At 37.4% G+C, this 22,269-nt stretch overlaps 1 protein-coding gene across 1 annotated transcript in view; it reads right to left on the minus strand.

Annotated features, from left to right (window-relative positions):
* myo10l3 (myosin X, like 3) overlaps positions 1-7,790 on the minus strand; it is a 67,847-nt gene extending 60,057 nt beyond the window's left edge. Inside the window, exon 1 of the mRNA XM_008403966.3 lies at positions 7,490-7,790. Within this exon, the coding sequence (XP_008402188.1) occupies positions 7,490-7,510 (21 nt within the window). The 5' untranslated portion in view covers positions 7,511-7,790. The remainder of the gene's footprint in view (positions 1-7,489) is intronic.
* Positions 7,791-22,269: the final 14,479 nt, after the last annotated feature.

The raw sequence follows: 22,269 nt of genomic DNA on the forward strand, positions 1-22,269 counted from the left end.
AAGCGAAAGCAGAAGTAATGAAATATGAAGTAGTAGAACTACAAAAACATTATTGCTAAATATTGCACTTCATGCAATAACTACATTTACTCTCGTTCTCTGCACTCTTCTCTTTTCTGTTTTCACCATTATGATGTTTCCATCCATCTGCTGCAGCATCTCACTCATAATAAATCTTTACCAGGTCCAGAAATCAGGGACCACGAAAAATGGAGAAAATATGTTATTGTCATTTGGAGAATTGATACACGTCATTCTGAATGTTAAAAAAAACTGACCAGGATCCCTCAGTGAGAGATGCTTACTTCAGTCCTAATGAATGTTTCCTTCACCGCTTAGATCTGAAACTGCAGCTTTGGAAGTAAGCTTATCATAGGACGCAATGCTTACAAATGTTTTTTCCGACCGAGGCTGTATTTCCATGGAGTTAACCTGCACTCATGGGACAGTGTGAGTTGGAGACTCGCATGTCCCATCCTATAATAAGCTGCCTATCCGCTGACAGTAATCATAGGAGGTTAAATAAGGAAAGTTAACATCTGGGCAGGAAGCCGTAATCACAGGTCGGCTGTTATTAAGCTGCCTGACGGGACTTCTGAACCAGAGGATTTAAGAGACTGGTTACTGTCACACAGCTTCTGCGTGTCTGTACGTACCGGACAGCCAATAGGACGGTCAACAACTCGTTTTTTATTTTCTTCTGGTAGGCAAAGATGCAGGACTTACGTTTCCAAACATAAATCACAGAAATAACACAACCTATGCATGAAAAATAAATTTAAGACATTTCATGGTCAAGTATGAAGGGATTATTGAAAATTATTTTCAGATGTGAATCTGAGGAAAAAGTAGCTGCAGTTAAATATTAGGCAAACAGTCTCCCTCACTCAGATCAGAGATTGAAAGTTTTGGAAATATGTGTCATGTTACTAAGATGAACTTAAAAGTTTATTCCAATCTCGTATAAAGTAAAAAAAATATATATATACATCTGAGTTATTGGGATTTATTTGTTTAAAAAAAACACAAGAATTTCTACACTGCTGTAAGTGAGGGGTGCCCAATTCCAGTCATTTAGGGCTGCCATCCTGCAACTATTAGATTCATCCCTGTTCCAACACCCCTGAGTGAAATGAATGGCTCGCTATGCTGAATGACATGCTGATGAGGGTATTCAGTGATTTGATTGAGCCGTTTTGGGGAAGTGACGCATCTAAAAGTTGCAGGAAAGTAGCTCTGGGCACTACTACAGCAAACCATCAGTACTGGTCCATATTCCCTGCCACTTAGGTGGCTAAAAGTCGGCTGCTACTCTTGTTCCTTTCTTTTAAAAAAAAAAAAAGGAGAAAAATCAAGTTTTGTATGAAAAATAGAGTTACAGCTTTCTCGCTGTAACCCTATTTGTCAATGGAGACATCCCTGCTCAGAAGCTTGAATTACCACCTTTGCATGTTAGTGAGTTTGGCAAAGGTCTGATCATTAACCATTCATTTGATTTTTGAGTCTGAGTCTTACATCCAAAAGTGCAAGGTAGTGGCACTGGAGTTACAAACCTCTGAACTAAAGGAACACCACCTATTTCTCTAATTAACATAATAGTCAGTGTAGCTGGTAACCTAATCCTGAGTAATCAATCAACTATCATAAAACTATCACAACTGTGAATAAAATAAATGTTTATTTCTATATTTTTTGACTAAGTCTCTAGAAATAACCAAACATCAGAGGTCATTGCATCAATGCTGACTCATAAACATTTAAAGCAAAACCTGCCTTAATGCTAAAATGTGCCTATAAAAGCGCAACTTTTTTCAAAAAACTCTGATGCCTTTAACATTTTTTCCAGGTGGATCAGCAGATGTGACTAAGAGAAACTCTACACAGCGATTGTTTGCCCTATCATCATGACCCCAGCAGACAGGAAGCCACGCGTCTGCGCTCCGCTATTTGTTACTTCTAAAAACCTGTTGAAAGACAGGCGCATACATTTTCCTCGGATGAGCACAAGCGCAGACGGCTTTGTATGAAGAGCTTAGAGATGTGGCTGATGGAGCTAAAGTCAACAGCTTGGTGTCAGCAGGAGGTTATCATAGCACTGATCTCCCAACATTAAGCTGAGCTCATTGATAGATGGGGGGGAGTTCAGGTTACTGATACAGTTATATCAAGTACAAGCTGCTCTGCTGAAATCTATCACTAATACTCAACGGCCCGTTACAGTTTGAAAGCAGAGTTAAACAAACTCTCATGAGCTACACCAGCTCACCTGACTGAGGGAGGATAATCCATGTTTTCTGGTTCACGGTTAGACAAATATCTGTTGCTAATTAGCCTCTGTGCTGCTGTGACAGCAAACACTGGACTGAAGCAAAGCTGCAGGATTCCTACTGACGCACACACAAACCACCGCCTTCGTAATCATGCTCTCCACTCTTTAATCCTAAACAATCAGTTGCTGTAAATTAACCACAGTTTCAACAGCGCAGTTTGACAATCCGCTAATTAGGTCCGATAATGCTTACAGTAACCTATTCATGAGTAATTGAGAATTAGGAGAGCTGCTTAAAGAAGATTTACAGGAATGCAGGCCTCATTTTTTATTTTTTTTTTATCTCTCTTTCCTTCCTTCACCACATCCGAACTTTACTTCCTGACAGTTTTCCTCACTTCAAGGGCCATCTGGATGGAAGTCTAGTCAAGATTGTTTGTATAGTATAATTAATACAAAAGGTAATCCAAAGTGCTTTATAGCAAAAAACAAGAGAATAAAAGAACAATTTAAAGACCACTTGATTAGAAAGAAACCGTGATTTAAATTTAGCAAAATGATGGTAACATCCTTATAAAAACAGGGAGCCAGTACAATGTAGCATCCAAAATAAAATTATTTTCATTTAAAACCGTCACCTCTGCAGCCTCAGTGCTGTAATGTGGTTGAAAATGTATCTGGAAAGAACCAAAGAGAGTGTTTTTCTCAATCAAGAAGTAAGACGTTTGTCGATTACCTTCCTTTGTAACAGTTCTTGCGCTAAAAATGCTCAAAAGTTGGGAGCAGCAACCTCTGCCTCTCGGCTCTTTAAAGTAGGAGATTAATGATGTGAGGACTGAACAGAAAGGCCGTCGACGTTGCAGGAGGAAAATAGCCTAGAGACTCCAAACAGGTTTCTCACAATGCCCATGTCATGACAGAATGTCTTTTTTTTACCAAACTGGTAGATCCATTGCTCCGACTAAACGGAGCCAGACATAAACAGCTCATCGCGTTCCTAGGGATGCTTTAAGTGTGTGGGCCTATATCTGTGTGTAGAAGGGTGAAGGTGTGAAACCTAAAGCTTTGCCACTACAGCAACACGATGATGGGATGACAGGAAGCCTTGACCTGGAATTTGCAGGGTCAGGGTTGGGAATTTGGGATTCTCTCTGTCAGAGTATATATAAGAGGAAGGAATTTGCAATGTAATGTAAGGAAGGAGTTAACGGGTGTGGTGAACTCCTTGTGTGGCTCTACAGAGCAGCAGCTGTTGCTATGGAGGAATTGTCGACCACGTTTACAAAATAGCTGAAATTCTACTTCATCAGCTGGATGTTTCACCAAGGATTTTAATATCTGAGGGGACATATCATCTGTAAAGGGTTAAAAGTGACAGCAAAGAAGCTCTAGTGAAATCTAATGAAGTCAAATATATATGCTGCTACCAGGTCCAGCAGCTGGTGGGCTTTAAAATGGAGTCACACTCAATCAGCGGACGGGTTGGGCGTGGAGTCACGGCGCTGAGGTTTTTATGGTGGCGTGTCAGCTCCTGAGAGCCTTCGCTGATGGACAGGATGGGCGTTCAGGATGAGATCTTGGCGTACACGCCCTCGTAGTCGCCCCTCCTCTTGACAGGCTGCCATGATTGCTGCCCTGTAACTATCTTCCCAGGCACAAACATCATCACACAAGGCACAACTCAGCCATGTGAGGTGTTCTCGGGCCACTTTTTGTGTAAAATCATTCACAGTTCTGTCATATTGGACAATTTGATTATATTAAGCCGAGGTGGGCAGAGTACTCAACAATTGTGCTGAAGTAAGAGTAGCAGTACTTCCACATATTCTTACTCAAGTAAAAGTAAAAAGTAGCCAGGGAAAATTAGTCAGGGTCCATGGTAACTCTGGAGGAGCTGCAGAAGACGAAAGAAATATGTGAAAGAAGGTGCACTTTCGTCCTGCATACAGAGTTTTATGTATGGCAAAAAAGCAACACTAGACGTCACCCTGAACATGCCCTCCCCACAGTGACACATGGTGGTGGGAGAATCATACTTTGTGGTTGTTTTTCTTCAGCAGGGAATCTGTTCAGAGCTGGTAAGAAAGATGAACTGCTAAATCCAAGGGTGTCCTGAAAGAGAACGTGTTAGACGATGTGAAAGACTGTGGCATCACGATAACCCTGAGCATTCCGCCACAGCATCAGTGAAGTGGTTCAGACTGAAGAATGTTCACGTCAGAACGATCAAGTCAAAGTCCAGATCAAATCCTATTCATTATCTGAGGCAGTAATTGGAAAAAGAAAATGTTCAAATGCTTTCTCCGTCCAATCTGACTGAGTTTGGAGAGTTTTACACAAAAAAAAAAGCAGGTATAAATTCAGTCAGTGAAACACTGTTGGAGACAAAGCTCAAAAACCTCGCAGTCCTGAATGCGACGAAAAGACGTTCTGCAAACTATTTATGCAAATCTAAGTAAAACAGACCTCTGAAGAAATCCTGACGCCAAACTACAACAGAAGATTTTTCAAATGAGTTAAAACAAAATGAAACAATGAAATAAACATATTACAACTTTGTTCCTTTTCAGATATCTAGATCCCCATTAATGAATTGTGCTAAGGGTGCAACCCTGTTGCACTTAGTTTCACAACGTTGAACTTAATCTCTCTTTTTGCATCCAGAACTGCTGCTTAATTAAATCCAAACTGTTACTCTGCAGAATTTAAGAAACTGGCTTTCTTCCATGACACCAAAGAGTCACTTAAAGAATCAGGGCAGTTCAGTCAATTTATATCCAACGCAGTTTTTTTTTTTTTACAGGGTATAATCATAACAAAACAAATCATTAAAAATAAATCATAATTTTACATTTTATATTGTTTTTATAAAATAACAATCATACCAAATAAAATCAGTTTGTTAGTCTGTAGTTGGATTATTGCTTTAAGGTAAATATTGTTGCAGCATTTTGCAAAAGATGACTAGCATGAAACATTGTGGATCTACATTTATCATATCAGACATGGCATCATGTAAATACAGATTTTAAAAACTTAGAAATGCAGAGATGTAAATATAAATAAATAAACAGAAACAGACAAGCAGTTTAGTTGAAATGAAATTCAAAAAAATCCGCAAGATAGATAAATTACAGATGATCCTAAATATTAATCTTCTCCTGCATAGGACATCACTCTAATAAAGTCAGATTATGCAGCATAATCCAGCTCAGCGTTATCTGAGACAGCTGAATCCAAAATGTTTTCATCTGAACATATTAGCAAGTAAAAAGAAAACCCTGTTTGAAAGTCACTTCACCTTACATAAAGAGATCACTTGATGACTTTTCGGGTTTTATCCAGCTACAACCGTGGACTTCATAATTAAGAGTTTGTGTAATTTAATCTCAGTATGAATCCAGATGTTCTGTGAAGGCCTCAGAGGTTTGATAAAGAACATTTATGGGAAAGCAGCTGTACGAAGACCAACAAACACAGCAGATGAGCCAAAAGGTTAGCTCATTAAACAACAGCCTCAGTATCTTACAGAGCACAGTTCAATCCATTTCTTGAAAATTCAGTGTACAATACAAACCTAACTTGGAATGGCTTTCCACCTTAGCTGACAGGTTGGATAATCAACCAAAGAAGAGCCTAGCACTAAATCTGGAGGTGCAGCAGAGATCCACAGCTCAGGTGGGAACATTTGCTAATAGAACAACTGTTCCCACAAATCATGTCTTTGTAGAAGAATGGCAAGTAGAAAGCTATGTTGAAATAAAGCCATAAGAAGTCTTGCATCTATTATCACAAGCCATGTAGCACACCAAGCATACGGACGTGAGCTTTTGCAACTCCAGACTCACTGAGTCAGTTGGCCCTGTTTATGTTCAAGTTGAGACTGAATAGAAATGCATGCCACACTTTTTGGATTTTTATTTGTATTCTTTATCTTCCTCTATACGCCCTACTTTGTGTTGGTCCAACAGGAAGCTCAGAGGGGACAGGGCTTTCTCTGTCATTGGCCTTAAGTTATGGAATGACTTGCCTTTGCAGGTTAGAGAGGCCCCTTCACTGTCCACTTTTAAAATTCGTCTTAAAACCCATCTATTTTACTTGGCTTTAAACTCCAGCAGGATCTAGTTTTAAATTGTATGTTTTTGTTTTTAAACTGTAAGTTTTTATTTCTTTATTGTTATGTTGTGTTTTAATGTACAGCACTTTGTACCAGCTGTGGTTGTTTTAAAGTGCTTTATAAATAAAGTTGGTATGGTAACAGTACAAATCTCAGTAAAATACTATGAAGCTTGTGGTTGTAAAGTGACAAAATGAGGAAAATTACAAGGAGTGGGAATAGTTTTAGTTTTAGTTGGCACTGTGCATGAAAAAAAAACAGTATTCAAACATAAATTGTAAATTTAAACTGAAAATATGACAAAAAACCGAAAACTTCCCAAGTTAGTAAAACTGCAAGAAGAACCTTTAGTGAATTTTAGGCTAAAATATGGAATTATCTTTTTTTTGCGCAAGAAGCATGATCTATGAGTCTTACGTTGAGTCAGAACTCAGCACATCACCGAAGGGCGAGGCTGGTGCCGCCAAAAGGAGGTAAAAGAGGTGAACACTGGGAGGAAAATCCTACCAACACACTGTCTCTCTGTCAGAGTCTGTGTCCTCCTCTGAGTCACAGGGGGATGAGAAATCAGACCTGCAGCCATGATTTCCCTTCAACCCTGAGGTGTTTGGGCTGAATGGCTCATGACACATCCAGCCAGCATGGAGCAAGGTCAGCTTTTACAGGTAGATACTGCCACAATGATATATATTTTTTTTAAATCCGCTAAATGAGGCTCTGATAATGGAACCGAGTCAGTTTGTCCTGTTATTGTTTATTCTCCAGTTAGATGATAGTGAATAGTTGTGGATTTTTTATCAGAGGCTTTCAAGTTTCCATTCGAGTCCAGCTCAGAGGAAGCAACATTGTTATAAAATCTAAAAATAAATGAAAAAGCATTACAAGAACAGAAAAAACTAAACAAACAAACAAAAAACTAAAGTTACAAAAAAAAAAAAACTATTACAGGTAAAAAGTAAATGCGTCCAAAAAAAACCAAAAAACGATAGAACCAAACAAAGAGCGTGGGGGGCGGGAGGGGGTCCCACAGTCACTCCGGGTTACACTAAAAGTAAGCAGCTCCTAAAACTGCGCTTAATGCGCAGAAAACTGATCCGACTTACCGCTGCAAAGAAGAAATCCATCTCCAACAGAGCCCGACCTCTCTTCTCTTTGTAATCTGACCTTAGGGTACCACAGCAGAGGAGGAGAAAAACCCCGAATCCCGAATAATTCCCATCCGCTTCCTTGAGGCGAATAAAACTTATTCTTTGTTACTGATGCTGCTGCTTGCTCAAAGGGCTCTCTCTGTTGGTTAAATGCAGCCCATTTTCCAGCCCCGCTCTCGGTCACTTTAGGCTGTTTCCCAAGCCGGTTCGCCAGTGTCCCGACTTGCCGCTGAGAGTCTGTTTTTCTGCTGTCTAGTCATTTCAATGAGGCAGCCGGCACATTATGCAGGGAGGAGGAGTCTCCAGGAAGAGGCGCGCCTCCCCTTCAGCATACGCCCTCTTTGTTTCTGCTCGACGTGGAGTTCTGATAATGTAAAACATGAACGCATTCAACGCATATCAGATAGGACCGCATTTATTCATAGGAAATGTTCACCTTGGTTAAAACCAGAAACGACTCCAGATTACAGTATGGAAAATTATCAATCTTGATTCTTCTGATGATTAAGATTTACAGAGAAGGAAGAAGGGGGGGGGGGGGGGGGGTAGGGGGACACAATCAAATGTTGTTGCTTTCCATTTATTTTAGTAATTCAATTCGCTCAATGCAGCACGTTTACACAGAGATAATTAGAAATGTGGGTTTAATGGGAAAAATATATTTAAAAACTGATTTCAGCTTTTTATTTTCAAAAGGCACTTTTGATCTGACAAATGAGCCTCGAATGCATATTCTAATTTACTGAATGTGACTGTACTTGAACGTTTGATTAGGCTCGTTTTCTGCAAGTGTTTTCTTGCATGAATTATTATTATTATTGTTTTCAGTTCAACCACAAATGCATACTTTAGTTAGTCATGCTTATTCAGCAGCCAGTCGTCTGATCTTTCCATGTTATCTTTAATAAACAACAGGAATTAACATCTGTTGACTTTGACACCCCACACATGAATCAAATCAGGAAGCCTCCTCACGTCGCATTATTATCCCACTGGTTGAGAACACTACACTAATTGATTAAAGATTCTTATAAGGCTTAAGGAATGTTGACCCTTTACAAACAAACTGCTCGTTTTCTCAGTGATAATAAAATACAGTAGTTTTGTCTCTTAGTTAAATGTCTCACTGTTAAATTATAAGCAATGTCTTTTTAGGCATCGGAATGGAAAAGCTTCTTGTGGTACATTTCTAATAGCTGCTTTTATAAGGTTACAGTAAATCAGCTTTTGAGTGAACAGTCCAGCCACTGTTTTGTGTTCCTGTAAGGATTAATGCTGGATCAATTCTTGCAGTGCCAAAAGTAGTCTCTGCTGAGAGGGCTGCTGACTGGTAAGTGATGACAAATTGCCTGATTCTCTGCAGAACAGAAACTTCTGCGTGATTCTTTGCCTTATATATTTCTAGTGCTATAATAGGGACAATAAATATTGGAAAATGAATACCTTCTAAACCTTTTTCCAAATGTCACAACAAATATAATTTCTGGTGGTGAATACATTGCGATAGCCTCACATTTAATCTATTTAAGATGGCTAAAATCACACAACCAGGACAAAAAGTGCACACAACTGAAACATCACCACTTGCATCATCATTTTCAAAGAGGTCTGTCCTGTTTGCATCGTATTTATTTTTAGTGCATTTGTTACTGTTGAAGAGAGACTGAACACCTTGGCTGTTTAATAAGTAAAACAAAGTTATTTTTAATGCCAACTTTGCATTAAATTATCATAATTTACAAAATTATGCAATGTTGGCACTTTTAATGACTTTTAATGCAACTTTTAGAGCAACTTTGCATTAAAAGTGTCATTATTTACCGAATGACACTTTATGACAACTGTCATGAACATTCATAAAGACTTCTTCATGTTCATGACAGATGTTATGTCATGTTTATGACAGTGTCATGTCAGTCTTATGCACACCCCTTCAAATAAAATCATTCTATGTATTCAAACTTTACTGTAATGTAAATTGCTGTTGACGTGTTTGTCTTTCTTTTAAGTGTTGCAGGTTCTATGTCAATGTTGCACTTTTATTATGTCTTTTAATTTAAAAAATGCTGGGGGAAAAAACAAGCAAAATAAAAGAGGAACATTTTTTATTTGATTTTGGATCTATTTCTCCTCTTCAGTAATGTAAATAGCTTCTTGTGTTTGAATGAACACAAGAAAGTTTTATATCGTTGTTCTACGTATGCCAATATAAAAGTTTTATATCATTATACATAGACAATATGTTTTGTCATTCTATGTATTCAAACTTTAATGTAATGTAAATTGCTGTTGATGTGTTTGTCTTTCTTTTAAGTGTTGCAGGTTCTATGTCAATGTGTTTTTATTATGTCCTCCCTTTATGTAAAAAGAAAGCTAAAAAAAACAAAAAAAACAACAACAAAAAAAAGGAAAATAATTCATTGTTTTTTATTTGATCTCTATGAAGTGGGTCAGGTGACATGGGAGACAAAAAAATTGTGGCAGCAACTTAATAATGGGAACGAAAATAATGAGAATGGTAATTACTCATGTATTTCGTGAGAAAGACTTAATTTAATAACGGTTTTGTTTTCTTTTTTCCTGACTCCACAGATTTCAGACGTATTCAACTTGATTGATAAGAGCTGGCTAAATTTATTGAAAGCTTTTTCCACATATTTGGGTCTTTTAGATAACATTAAAAGCTCAGTGTCTGAGCTTTTACATTGATTCCCAAACATTCAAGAGAGTCAAATATGCTCAAGAAAACCATTTTACAGTTTAGTGAATCATGAAATATTAGGAAGTCCTAAGCTCCTCTTATGCTTATTGTTCTCACTTAAGAAATTATATTTAGGAGATGCCAATTTGATTAGTACAGATGCTTCATTATTATAAGGTCTCAGCGGTTTGTTGGGAATCATTAGAAAAAGAAAATTCATCATGAACACATCTCTTAGATCAGAGATCATGTTGTAGGTGATTTTAATGCAGGGTTAGCCTGTCGGAAGGCTAATCATTGAAAATCACACAGACGACTGTTCTGTCGATTATCTAAAAATGAAAAATAATAACACAACTACAAATCTACCAAGACAGCTGTCCACCTTAATTGGTAGTGTCTGAAGTCAGTGTTCTGCATATTTAGATAATTCCCCAATGCAAACCTGAGTCACATGACCAGTTCATTAGCAGGCCTCAGCAGAGCTAGCTAATTAGCATGCTAAAGAGCTAAGCCAGCCATTTGAAGCAGGGCCATATAACAGGGTAATTCTGCTGGCAAAATAGCTGTGTGTTGTTTATGAGTGGTAAACAGGGCTTTAAGTGAAAAAAAAAGTGCTAGCACTCCCCTTAATCTGTTTTCTAAAGTGTGTTGACTAAAGTAGGTTGAATAAAAATGCAAACCCCACTTTTTTATTTGTAACAGAAAACAAAGGAAAAAACTTTGATCACTTTTCTCCACGTTTGTGTTCATCCATTTCATAATTCAACAATGTTTGAAGAAATGTGTGTAAAATGTGTAAAAGTTTATAGTCTATAGCTCATAGGCGTAACATCCTGAAGGACTGATGTGGACATGTCTCCACCAACTCTGGCATGAAGGGGACAGTCCCCACCAACCTGAGTGAAGTTGGCCCCCCCACCTTTTTCAAATGCAGCGTCCTACAGCGACTCAACATTAACGTACAACTCCAGCATGTATTTGGGTTTACAGAAGCAAATAAATTATTTACCAGGAAGTTCAAGTTTATAAAATAACATGGGTTAGTTCGTTGTTAGCATAACATCCTTATCGTAGACTAAAATTACTTAAAATAGCACAATTCACTACTCACCCGGCAGAAACAAGTCTTTTATTTATTTTTTTACCGCGATAATACGGATCATATCTTAAATATACGCATATTTTTTTCGAGATACCTCGGCTGTTCCAGCCTATTTAGGGCATTTAGCATACTTGTGATCAGTGGTGGGAAGTAACGAAGTACAAGTACTTCGTTACTGTACTTAAGTACAGTTTTCGTGTATCTGTACTTTACTTAAGTAGATTTAATAATGGGGACTTTCTACTTTTACTCCACTACATTTTACAGTAAGTATCTGTACTTTCTACTTCACTACATTTCTACAAAAGTGTCGCGTTACTCGTTACATCCAAGTCGCGATGCTCTTTTTTTCCGTTAAAATGTGAAGTTCAGGGACTTAAGGTGGACTTAAGGTGGCGCCGTAAAATCCAAGTAATAACGTGACTTAGTGTCTGTTGTCACCCATCGGCTCCACCTTTACTCGCACTCGGAGCTCCAGACATGCGCAGTGGTTTCCTCTGAGCGGGAGGAGACGTTTGTCTATAATATAATAGCGCTGCATAAATTGATATGGCGACATGTAAAATCAGCAGCGCTTCGCTTTCACAGACGGTGGGACTTTGTCCAACTTTTAGCGTCACTTCAAAGGAAAGCTTAAAGAAAGGTAAGATCTGTGCTAGCAAAGCTAGCTGTACTGAGACACATGTTGCATCTGATGAAAAAAAGTTGTCACTCATGCCCTGAATTATTGTGTGGAGGTGTTGACTGAGGTGTCGCATATATGGGACAACGCTGTGACCAAAGTCTGCAATATAGTGATATGACATTCAGGAACGATCCGATTCTTCTGGACGGATCTTTACTAAGTCCTAAGGACTGAAGCCTCACTGAGAGCCGTTCTTTGTTCTTGTGTACACTGCGGTAGCTATATATATATATATATATATATATATATATATATATATATATATATATATATATATATATATGACATTCATTTAATCGCTGAATAAGTAAAAGTTGCGTATGAACACAGAGCATGCTCATTGCTCATTGATTGATTTCGTCTCCTGTCATGGTGGCAAACATGCAGTGGGAGGGAGGATGAAAACAGTCACGGTGCTCATTCTGCTTAGTTACTTGTTGCGCCGTTGGACAGTGTTCATAGTTGAACGTTATTTACCGTTAATTGCGATGTTTCAGTTGTGGTTTCTGACATTTGCAAGATGGGCAACCGCCCAGGGCGTTATTTTTCTAGGAATAGCAGGAGACCTCTGCGGATTGTAGCACAGCGATGAAAGCAAAACAGAATGAAGTGAGTTTTAATTGATACCGGTTAAATATATTTCAGCTCTAAGTATTTAATATCTAGGTGTTTTTATGGGAATGTGGATCTTTCAGATCAATTTCAAAACCAATTTTGATAGGTAAACTTAATGTTATTGTGTCATTTAGCGCAGGGCGCTGGTCTTGGGTTCGGTGGTCTTGACTACAACTCTGCTACATGGCTCCTTGGTTGCATGTCCTCCACCTTGCCCGCACCGTCTTTACATCCCCTTTCAGTTAGATTTCTTTCTAAATAAATGTGACTAATTAAGTTCATGCTATGTTAGGACAGGAGACAAAATGTTTCCATCCCTGAAATTATGATTCATAGAATCACATATCTAAGTCTAAACTGTTACAGAGAATAAACACAATAAGAACATGTTTAATCTGTGGTAGTGTTAATTAAAATGGCACATTTCTGATGTATTAAAATTAAATACGATCGGCACACTTAATGATATTAGCGATTAGGTAATGCATTCAGCGAGTACTTTTACTTTTAATACTTAAGTATTTTTAAAAAACAGGACTTTTTTACTTTTACTTAAGTAAAATGTTAATGTGGTACTTTGACTTTTACTTAAGTACATGTTTGACTGTGTATTTGTACTTTTACTTAAGTAAATTTTTTGAGTACTTTCTCCACCACTGCTTGTGATCAACTTTGCTTTGTTTTGAACCGGAGAAATTCCCTTCATCTGAATTTCGCGCGTCATCCGGGTCACGTGACTGAAACCCAGCATTGAGTCAGGAATATCGGTGGTCCGGGAAATGACACAATAAAGCAAAGAATCTGAAAAAGGGACGCAGAGTTTTGATATTAATTGTCAACCCCACGAGAGCACGATAACAAGGTCCAAAGGGATCACGTTTCACAGATAAGTAAAAAGCTTCAATTAAAAATATATTCAAGAAAGTGGAAAGTAGGCTAAGATGGCTAATCAACCACTGCTAGTGTTCAGGCAATCAAGGACTAATAATCGCAAAATGAAAATTCAAAAACATAAATCTGCAACGGACAGAATGTTCTGTTTGGTGTTTTTACGACCTTCTTTGTGTGGGGAAGTGTGGCTTTTTGTGTGTGTTAATTCCTGATGCACTTGAACTAATCTCCCCGGGGCTGTTTTTTATTGGTTGCCATGGTAACGAGTCTGCGTGTGACTTTAAGCTGACAGTCTGAGAAAAAAAAATACAATCACTCGTTTTTCTACATTTTTTTCCCCAGGACACATTGCATCATTTGTTTGTAGAACATGGCAATATTCAGAGCAATAATAGGATAGGATGAAATATTTCATAAAGCATAAAGAGCCAAAGTATGTTAAATTTTAAATCATGGCTCCTGTTAAGTAAAATTAAATTATAGGCCATTATAAAGAGAAATTTGCTTTGTTCTCTCTTGTTTGTAGAACTGACAGAAACCCGACTATAGATTTATTAGAAGAGAGAATTTTACATATCCAAACATCAGCATCTCAGCTTTAAGCCGCATTTTATAGAATCCAGTAATATTGATGGGCACTCTACTCACCAACTGCCCCAACCAGACCCAAGAAAGGTTTTGGGTCTTTAATATTTGCTTTATTATAGACACATCATATCTCATCTGCTATGTGCCAGTCAGCAGGACAAAGGTTTTGCCAACCATCTGAGGGACAACTGTGGAGTCAGAATCACATAATTGAAAAATACAAAGTTTGCACTGTTGAGGAGTCATTTGGTTTACACAGAAGTTACTTATTCTGCTTTGGAAATGTTTAATAACATTTTGATTGTTACAGAATCTCACGTTGTTGATGTTTTTAGCTCTTGATAAAATCAGACAGTAAAAGGCAACTATGTGATAATTCTTCACAAAAATTATTGCTGAATTATGAAACCGTTTTCATCTGTAGGTAAGCATTCAGCAAATACAGGCTGATTCCATGAATTAGAATATGACTGAAATGTTCCTTTGCAGTTCCATCACCAAGTGAATGATATTATATAGATTCATTAGATTCCATATATTTTAACATATATTTCGTAGCATGTTTAATACCTCCTAAAAGATTATTTTTGAAAGATAATCTGACACGCTTGATCAGGATGTATGTCCTAATTTATTGAATAAGACTGTCTGGCATTCACATTTAAGTTTTTGCATTATTCTTAGCACTAGAAAAGAAAAGGTCTCCCAGTAAACTGTGGGTGCATCAGCACCCTAACCCCCCGCTCCTCTTCGTCCCCACCAACTTTCAACACCAAGTTACATCCTTGCCTGCGAAGGACAATGATATCCTCTTATGTCTTTTGAAAGACCTGGGTTTTAAGTTAACCGAGTAGCAACATGTCACCCATGTGTTAAGAGAAACATGGTGCAGAGTAAGCTAAGTGCAAAGACTGATAAGGAGTCTTTCTGTAGACTTCCTTTAGACCTATTATCAGAAAAATGTTTGCTTTTGCTACAGTTATCCTCTATTGTTGGCCAGAATGCATTTTATAAAAACCAATCAATGAATATGAACTGTGAGAAGTTGACAGAGAAAGAAATCTTCCAGCCTGAGAAGACAAAGAGAGTCAAGAATCAGCTTGGTCATCAAGGTTTAAAGACTAAAACTAAGAACCCTTGATTGTTTGCACAAATAGTTTGAATGTCTGAGAAATGTCTGAGACTAATGAATTCAGCTTTCCGAACAAATTGGTAAATTGCAGTCAGTTTATGATTAAACATGAAAAACGATTTGATTTTCACATGAGGCCAGATCGGTTTGAACAGCCTTTTCTCAGTCAGTAAAAGAAATCATAAATTGAAAACTCTTTCATATATTGTTTCAATTTACATTTGTCTCATATGTGCATTTGTTTGATAATCTGAAACAAAAGAAATCTGTCAGGGACAAAGTACGTTTTCAGAGGACTGTACACCATTATACAATATTCATTAAAGGCAGCTTCCAAGGTCATTGGGTCAACAGCCTTATTTCTGGCCCTACCCACATAATAGTGAGCCCGAGGCAAAGTCATTCAAGTCGGCCCCCTTTGATAGCTCATGATGCATAATTGTTAAGTCTGACCTTTTGACATGAGACTCACTGAGAGTCAGTGGTTTAGTATCCCTAAATCCTCAGGCACAGCCAAACCATAATATTGGTGGGCTGGAGATTGTTTGATTACATAAAGCCTCCCTCCTCCCCCGCCCAGCCCATCCATATTTGCTGCCTAAACAGTAGATGCTATTGATCCGAACTGAGTTATGTCATCACAGCAGCTGCCACTTGTTATAATTTATGGCTCAGGTCAAGGGAAACACTCTCAAATTTGAGTATTTTCATTTTACGTACAGAAAAAAAACACGTATTGATAAGTTCTGAATGAAATATTACATAAGAGCATCACTGATGCGTGGACTGCAGAAGGTCCTCAACAAAGAGTGAGCTTAAATAATATAGTGAACAAATAAAAATGTTTGTGGATTTTGCATGCATAGTATTATGAGGATGATATATAATGTTGAAGTGACTCATGAGTGAATAATTCGCACAGAAGTAAAAGTACATATGTCATGATTTTTGCTGACTAATTTCACTAATGAAAGTGATGTCCCATTTGCTTGTTCATTTCTCACAGGATGGGCCCCCCTGGAGCAGGGGGGCAGTGGATTAAACTCTTGGACACACTCATGGAGCAAAACAAACAGGGGAAGGGTGGCAAGAAGGTTAAAACTGATTGAATCTCATATAATTCGACATAGATAGACGAGGGGGGAAAAAGCGCAGACACCCTGAAATATAAACACAATCCCTAACAGAAGTGATTCAATATTTATTGGATCACTCTAGCAGGCAGTAACACATTAAGGTGTGAATACGGTCGATGATAAATCTGTCTGCACTGTTTATTAAATTACATGGAACATGACAGAGCCAGCTGGTCTCCAATAGAAAGCATGACTCAAACCTATATCGAGAATCTTTCTTGGTGTTATGAGATAGCAAATCGCTAACGAAGGCACATAAATATTGTGTGAGTGAAAACTATCAGATTATATATTACTCTATATAATAACAGGCTTTTGCTGCCTTCTTTTTTGCCGCCATTAAGATGCACATATTAGCAATAAGACCTTTGATAATCAGAATCTTGTAGGTTGTTTACTCCGTACCGCAGGCTGATGTCTTGTTGCAACATTTCCTAAATGCTACCCTCTATAGGCATTTAGATGATTTGACACATTTTAAATCAAATTGATCAAGTCTTGGGACTCAGCCACACAAATCTAAGACAACTTTTTCTTTTTTTTTCTCCTTAAAGTGGTTTGGTTTTTGTTTCGGTTTTACTCATAAGTTCTCATGAGTAACTTATGAGAACTTATGAGTTAATTTTCTAGTACGCCTGTTGAGTTGATTTTATCGCAATTACTAATGACATAAAGCATCCAGGCATCTACTTGAGGCAAAGATGGAGACGAAAAATTATTTAATTGAATTTGAACATGAATTGTTGATGGCGCCAGATGAGCTGGTCTAAGTAATGCTAAAACTGCTGATCTGCTGGGGTTTTCGCACTCCATCCTCTTTTGGGTTTCTCGAAAGTGATCTAAGAAAGAGAGAGAGAGAAATCTGCTGAGCAGCAGTTGTGTGAACAGCAATGGCTTTTTGATGTCAGAGGTCAAAGGAGACAGTAGTTCAATTAACCTCTGGTTGGTAATGGTGTGAAGAAAGGCTTGAACACCACTGCCTTTCTGAATAATGTTGCTGGCCATATCCATCCCTTTATGACCACAGTGCCCTCCAATGGCCTCCAGATCTCTGTATGGTTGTGCAGTGGGATAGCAGATTTTCATCATGGAGTAGCAGCTGACAAAATGTCAATAGGGAGCAAAATCTCAGATAAATATTTTCAGCACCTTCTTGAATACACACCATGAAGAATGAACTTAACTCTGAACCCAAAGCGGGTTCCAAACAGGAACAACCAAGTCATATCTAACAACTGAGAAGAAAGGTGCAAAATGTTCATTGTGTTTCTGCACAAAGCCAGAGTATCTTATTTCTGGCCTGAACATTGCTGTCTATTTTTTATGTATTCTACTTTTTTCATGTTTAATCATCAACTGACCATTTTGGGCTGATTTACACATAATGTGTACTCCTTAAAATGGTCAGATAATTATTAGCCGATGTAATCAGAAAATACATCAAAATTACAGTGAACGTGATCAATTTTTCAGTACTTGCTGTTTACCTGATTTGGTTCACCAGGATTAAAAATAATAATTTCTCACTGTTTGGGCAATAAAAGAGGACATTTTAAAAAAGACATCATATGATTCATTTAGGCAGTAAAAGGGATTTTTATGTGCTATGATTAATCTCCAACCATATGCCATAATATGGAGGAATTATTTTGCCAAAAACTTCTCCATAATATCCCCCATACAACCTCAGTTCAATTTAGACAAGCATGCGCCCTGAGGGAATGCCATACCTTCCTTAAGACTGAGGAATGAGAGCCAACTTACACTCTTCCCATGCTCCACTACAAGCTCTGCTTCCTGTTTATTTGTAAAGTCTTGTGTTTTTAAAACTCCCACACTGAGATTGCTTTCTATTCCTAATCTGTTCGTATTTATGGCCTAATTACTCCAAGAAACTCATAAAATAATGGCTGATCTGTAAACGTCATATAAACCGCACACATAGCAGGAGGTTTTGCTATTGGTCTGGTATTTTTCTTTTGTTTATTGTTTAGTTTCTCAGAGCTGATTCCTCTCAGATTCCAGAGTATTAGCCCGGCAGTGACTCAGGGGCCTTTCGGGGCCTGAGAACACAGAGAAGGTACATTCCTGGCTGTATCCTGAGCTCAGGACTAGATTTTTAAGGAATTCCCCAGCTCTATTGCTCAGCATGTAACTCAACTTCCTGATGATCACTTATCAATGAATTTTACCTTTTATGTTTATATGCTTAAAAATAATCATCTGTTGTTCTGTTAAATTAGTATTGGTAGGAACAGGTCTCATCCTGGGTAAGCAATAAATACTAAGATAAACATATAATTTGTCGTGATTAAAATAAATAAAAAATACAAAGTAATCTTTTATTTCAATCTGATCATCTCAATAAGAAAAAAAAAGTGTGAAACTTTAATTTGAGTATATGTGTTTGGGTTGGAAATATGACATCCAATGGAAAAAAAGATAATTACTCTTAATAAAATCACAGCTGTCATGGTTAATGGCACCTCAAAAAAAGTTTCAGGACTTTCAGGACTTTTAAATAAAAATCAGGTGATTCCTGTCAGAAAACTGAGAATGGTTTTTTGATTGTCATTTCAGCAGTGCATGCGCAGTTTAATATTGAGCAGGTAAAATACATAATTCACAATATTAATTTTTGTAACTACTTTTTAAAAAACATGTTTATTTTTTTTGCTGCAAATACTCTTAGCTTGATCATTTTGATATATGATCAAAATGATCATATCATTTTGATCATATAATGATATGATCATTATCATATATATTGATATATCAATTTTGATATATTTTGATATATCTACTTAATGCTGCAGCATATAACTTTTACAAAATGTTTTTTTTTTTACAAATTTGTTATTACTGTCACAGACAATCTGTAAAAAGAGCAAGATCCTCCACCTCATCTCAGTGCCTCTCAGTCAGAAACAACCTATCAGAACCAGAAGGAGCATCTTAACGCTGTCAATCAAGCTCGTGTACATCTTGCTCAATGATGGAGAAAAAACTTACTGTTCCAGGAAATCCACTGTCATTGGTGGCCATGTAAATTAGATTGAGCATTTATGGCACATCCTGTTGTGGTCAAATAGCTGAACTGTGGCAAGGAGCAAGGTGGATAGTGTGAGCAGAGCATACACAAGCATGATCGACAATGCAAAGACCCTCCTCCAGGGTCTGATTGGTTGTTTCTAACAGAACAAGGTTTTGTTCAGATGAGCTAAATTGTTTTCACTGATTATTTGACTTATACTGTCATGACATAATAATAGCTTTTAACAAATATTTAAAAACATACTTTTTAAAATAAAAATTTACACCTGCAGCTTTAAGCAAGGAGTAGTTCCACAAAGGAGTTTTCTAGAAAGAACAGAGAACCTTGGTGCTGCTTTAAAGACTCCGTGGTTTTGGTTTATTTACTTTTTTCCTATTTGAGAACAAATAGGAGAAATATATATATATCGCTTTTTTACCTATTTTTCAAGGTAAAAAAAAAAAGCTATGAAAAAAATATGTTGTCAGTAATTTCGCTGATTATAAATGAAACTTGAACCAATATTTCAATCTAAGAAAATTTAGACTACAACAATATTCCTTTTTTTATATGAGGAGAGCTCACTGGTTGTTATTATGACATGTAAAGTGGTATTTTCATACAAAAATGGTGGTCTCCTCTAACAACTGCCCCCAATGAGTTGGACTGTACATATGGGAGGTGGGGGCTGAACATTTGTGAATACACCTGCTTCCAGCAGAGACAACAAAGAGGGCCTCACTTTGGGGGTGGTGGCACAGAGGGGAGGGTCCAATCTAATTATAGACTCTGGGGAAATGACTTCATGGAGGTGACGCCCAGCCCTCGGGTCAGCGTTTTTATGCTTCTCCTAGCAGTAGTAGTAAAAAAAACTGGACTGCAATGTTTACATTGGGAAAATATATATATCTTTTGTTTTTAATCAACTCTATTAGCCATTCCACTTCCACTTCTTCCCCAGTGGTTCAGTAAGTGATAAACACTCTCAGTGCATTAGGATCTTCAGTGTTTTTGTGGTTTGAGCATCCATCAGGGCTTCTTCAAATGCAGACATAAGCTCTCAGCAAGCACCATCTCGCTAATAACCAGATTACAGAGCGTCATGCTTTGGTCCTCTCATTCACAGGACAATAAGCTGCTTCTAACAGAGGGCTAATGAGCCACAAAGCCAGAACATTTGTCCTATCTGCACTCTAGATCTCGTCGTTAGCCATTACAGGGCACACCAATTGAATTCTTTCAGTACTGAGAGTAATGAATGAAGAGACAGGAAATGAGTTTAGAGTTTAAAAATGTTACTGAGAAAAATGCTGATGATGATGATGATGATGATGAAACTGCCACAGAAAGAGTAAAAGCCTCTATTATTATCTGTATAAATACAGTGAATTTGTGTAATGCAGCCATTACTGCCTTGTTATTACAGATCACACTGAGATAAACAAGTGTTCTTGTTGCACATTAGCACAGTGGCCAATTTACTCCCACTCTTTGTAACCACAATGGTGAGATCATGAGTCTGAAAAGCAAGTTGGATTTATTTTATTCAGATCAGACACCATATTTGAATAAAAAAAATATGGATAAAAAGAGAACAGCGCAAACACAACTGATGGTCGTTAAAAAAGGACAATTTGGAGCGTCCAGATTGCCAAATTAAGGTATTAAGGCGCCATCTAGTGTTGTCCAAAGAGCGTCAAGATGGCTCCTAATAAATCTGGTTGGTGATACTTCATTAAATATCAGCACAGCAGTGTATGCTTTCTTATGCACATTTACATATATTAATGAACACAAAAGCTAAAAAAAGAAATCTTTTGCTAAGTGACAGTCATTCAAAAACCCTTAAAAGGACGTTCAGGACGAAACAAAAACTGCCCCTGAAGCTAAAATAAAGCAAGCTGTTCCTGAACTGGCTGCTTTGTCATTTTACCATGCTGAACATAAAGGCAATTGTCCACAACCTACATGCTGCATAACATGACAGCAGGGTGGGAGAGCAGTCATACACCGACTGAGGGTTCTGTCCATCCACACATTTAACTTATTTAGCTTTAAACGTCTGTTTAAGATAGAACAACACATTTCCTTATATTTTTTAGGGTTTTAGTTGAAGGAGAAGAAAAAGACAGTTTAATATTTTTTACTAATAAAAGTCTCAAATATCTGGTGACCCTTTTTTTTATGTCAGTATCCTTCACTCTGATACTCCTAAATAAAATATAGAAAATAGAACCAATTAAGTCACATAATTGGTGGGAAGATTCCACCTATGTTTGATTTAATTTAATAAATGCAGCTGTTCTGTGAAGGCAGGTTTAAGGTTTGTAAGCAAACAACATTAGACCAATAAATGCACTGGACAGGTCACAGATAACAGGATTCATAATAATTTATATAGGGTTATTCTAATAGGATTAAAAACAATAACTTGAGGGAGTTTTTTTTGTTGTTGTTTGTTTGTTGTTGTTTATGGTTATCAAAGGGGCAGAGGTGGGTAGTAAACTACATTTACTCTGTAATATTTACTTGAGTAATTAATATTTTATAAAAGAAAAAAAAAGAGGTGTGGGAGTAGATTTACTGTATCATCCTATTTATTTTTGAATAGACTGGGAAATGTTACTTATTCTTATAGTTTATCATTTAAAATACCAAAATTCACACATATGTTTTTGTCGGTCTGACTACCCAATTTTTGAATGAATTACAGCACAACAGATTCGCAGCTAGTTGCTAATGACATGTGCAAAGCTGATAAAGACGCGAAACCTAAAATACAGTGAAAAATTACCCCACAAAATATTGACTGAATAGAAAAGTGTAAAAAAAAAAAAAAAAATGCCGT

The sequence above is a fragment of the Poecilia reticulata genome, chromosome 2 (genome assembly GCF_904066995.2).
Source record: "Poecilia reticulata chromosome 2, P_reticulata-male-v2, whole genome shotgun sequence".
Taxonomy (NCBI): Eukaryota; Metazoa; Chordata; class Actinopteri; order Cyprinodontiformes; family Poeciliidae; genus Poecilia; species Poecilia reticulata.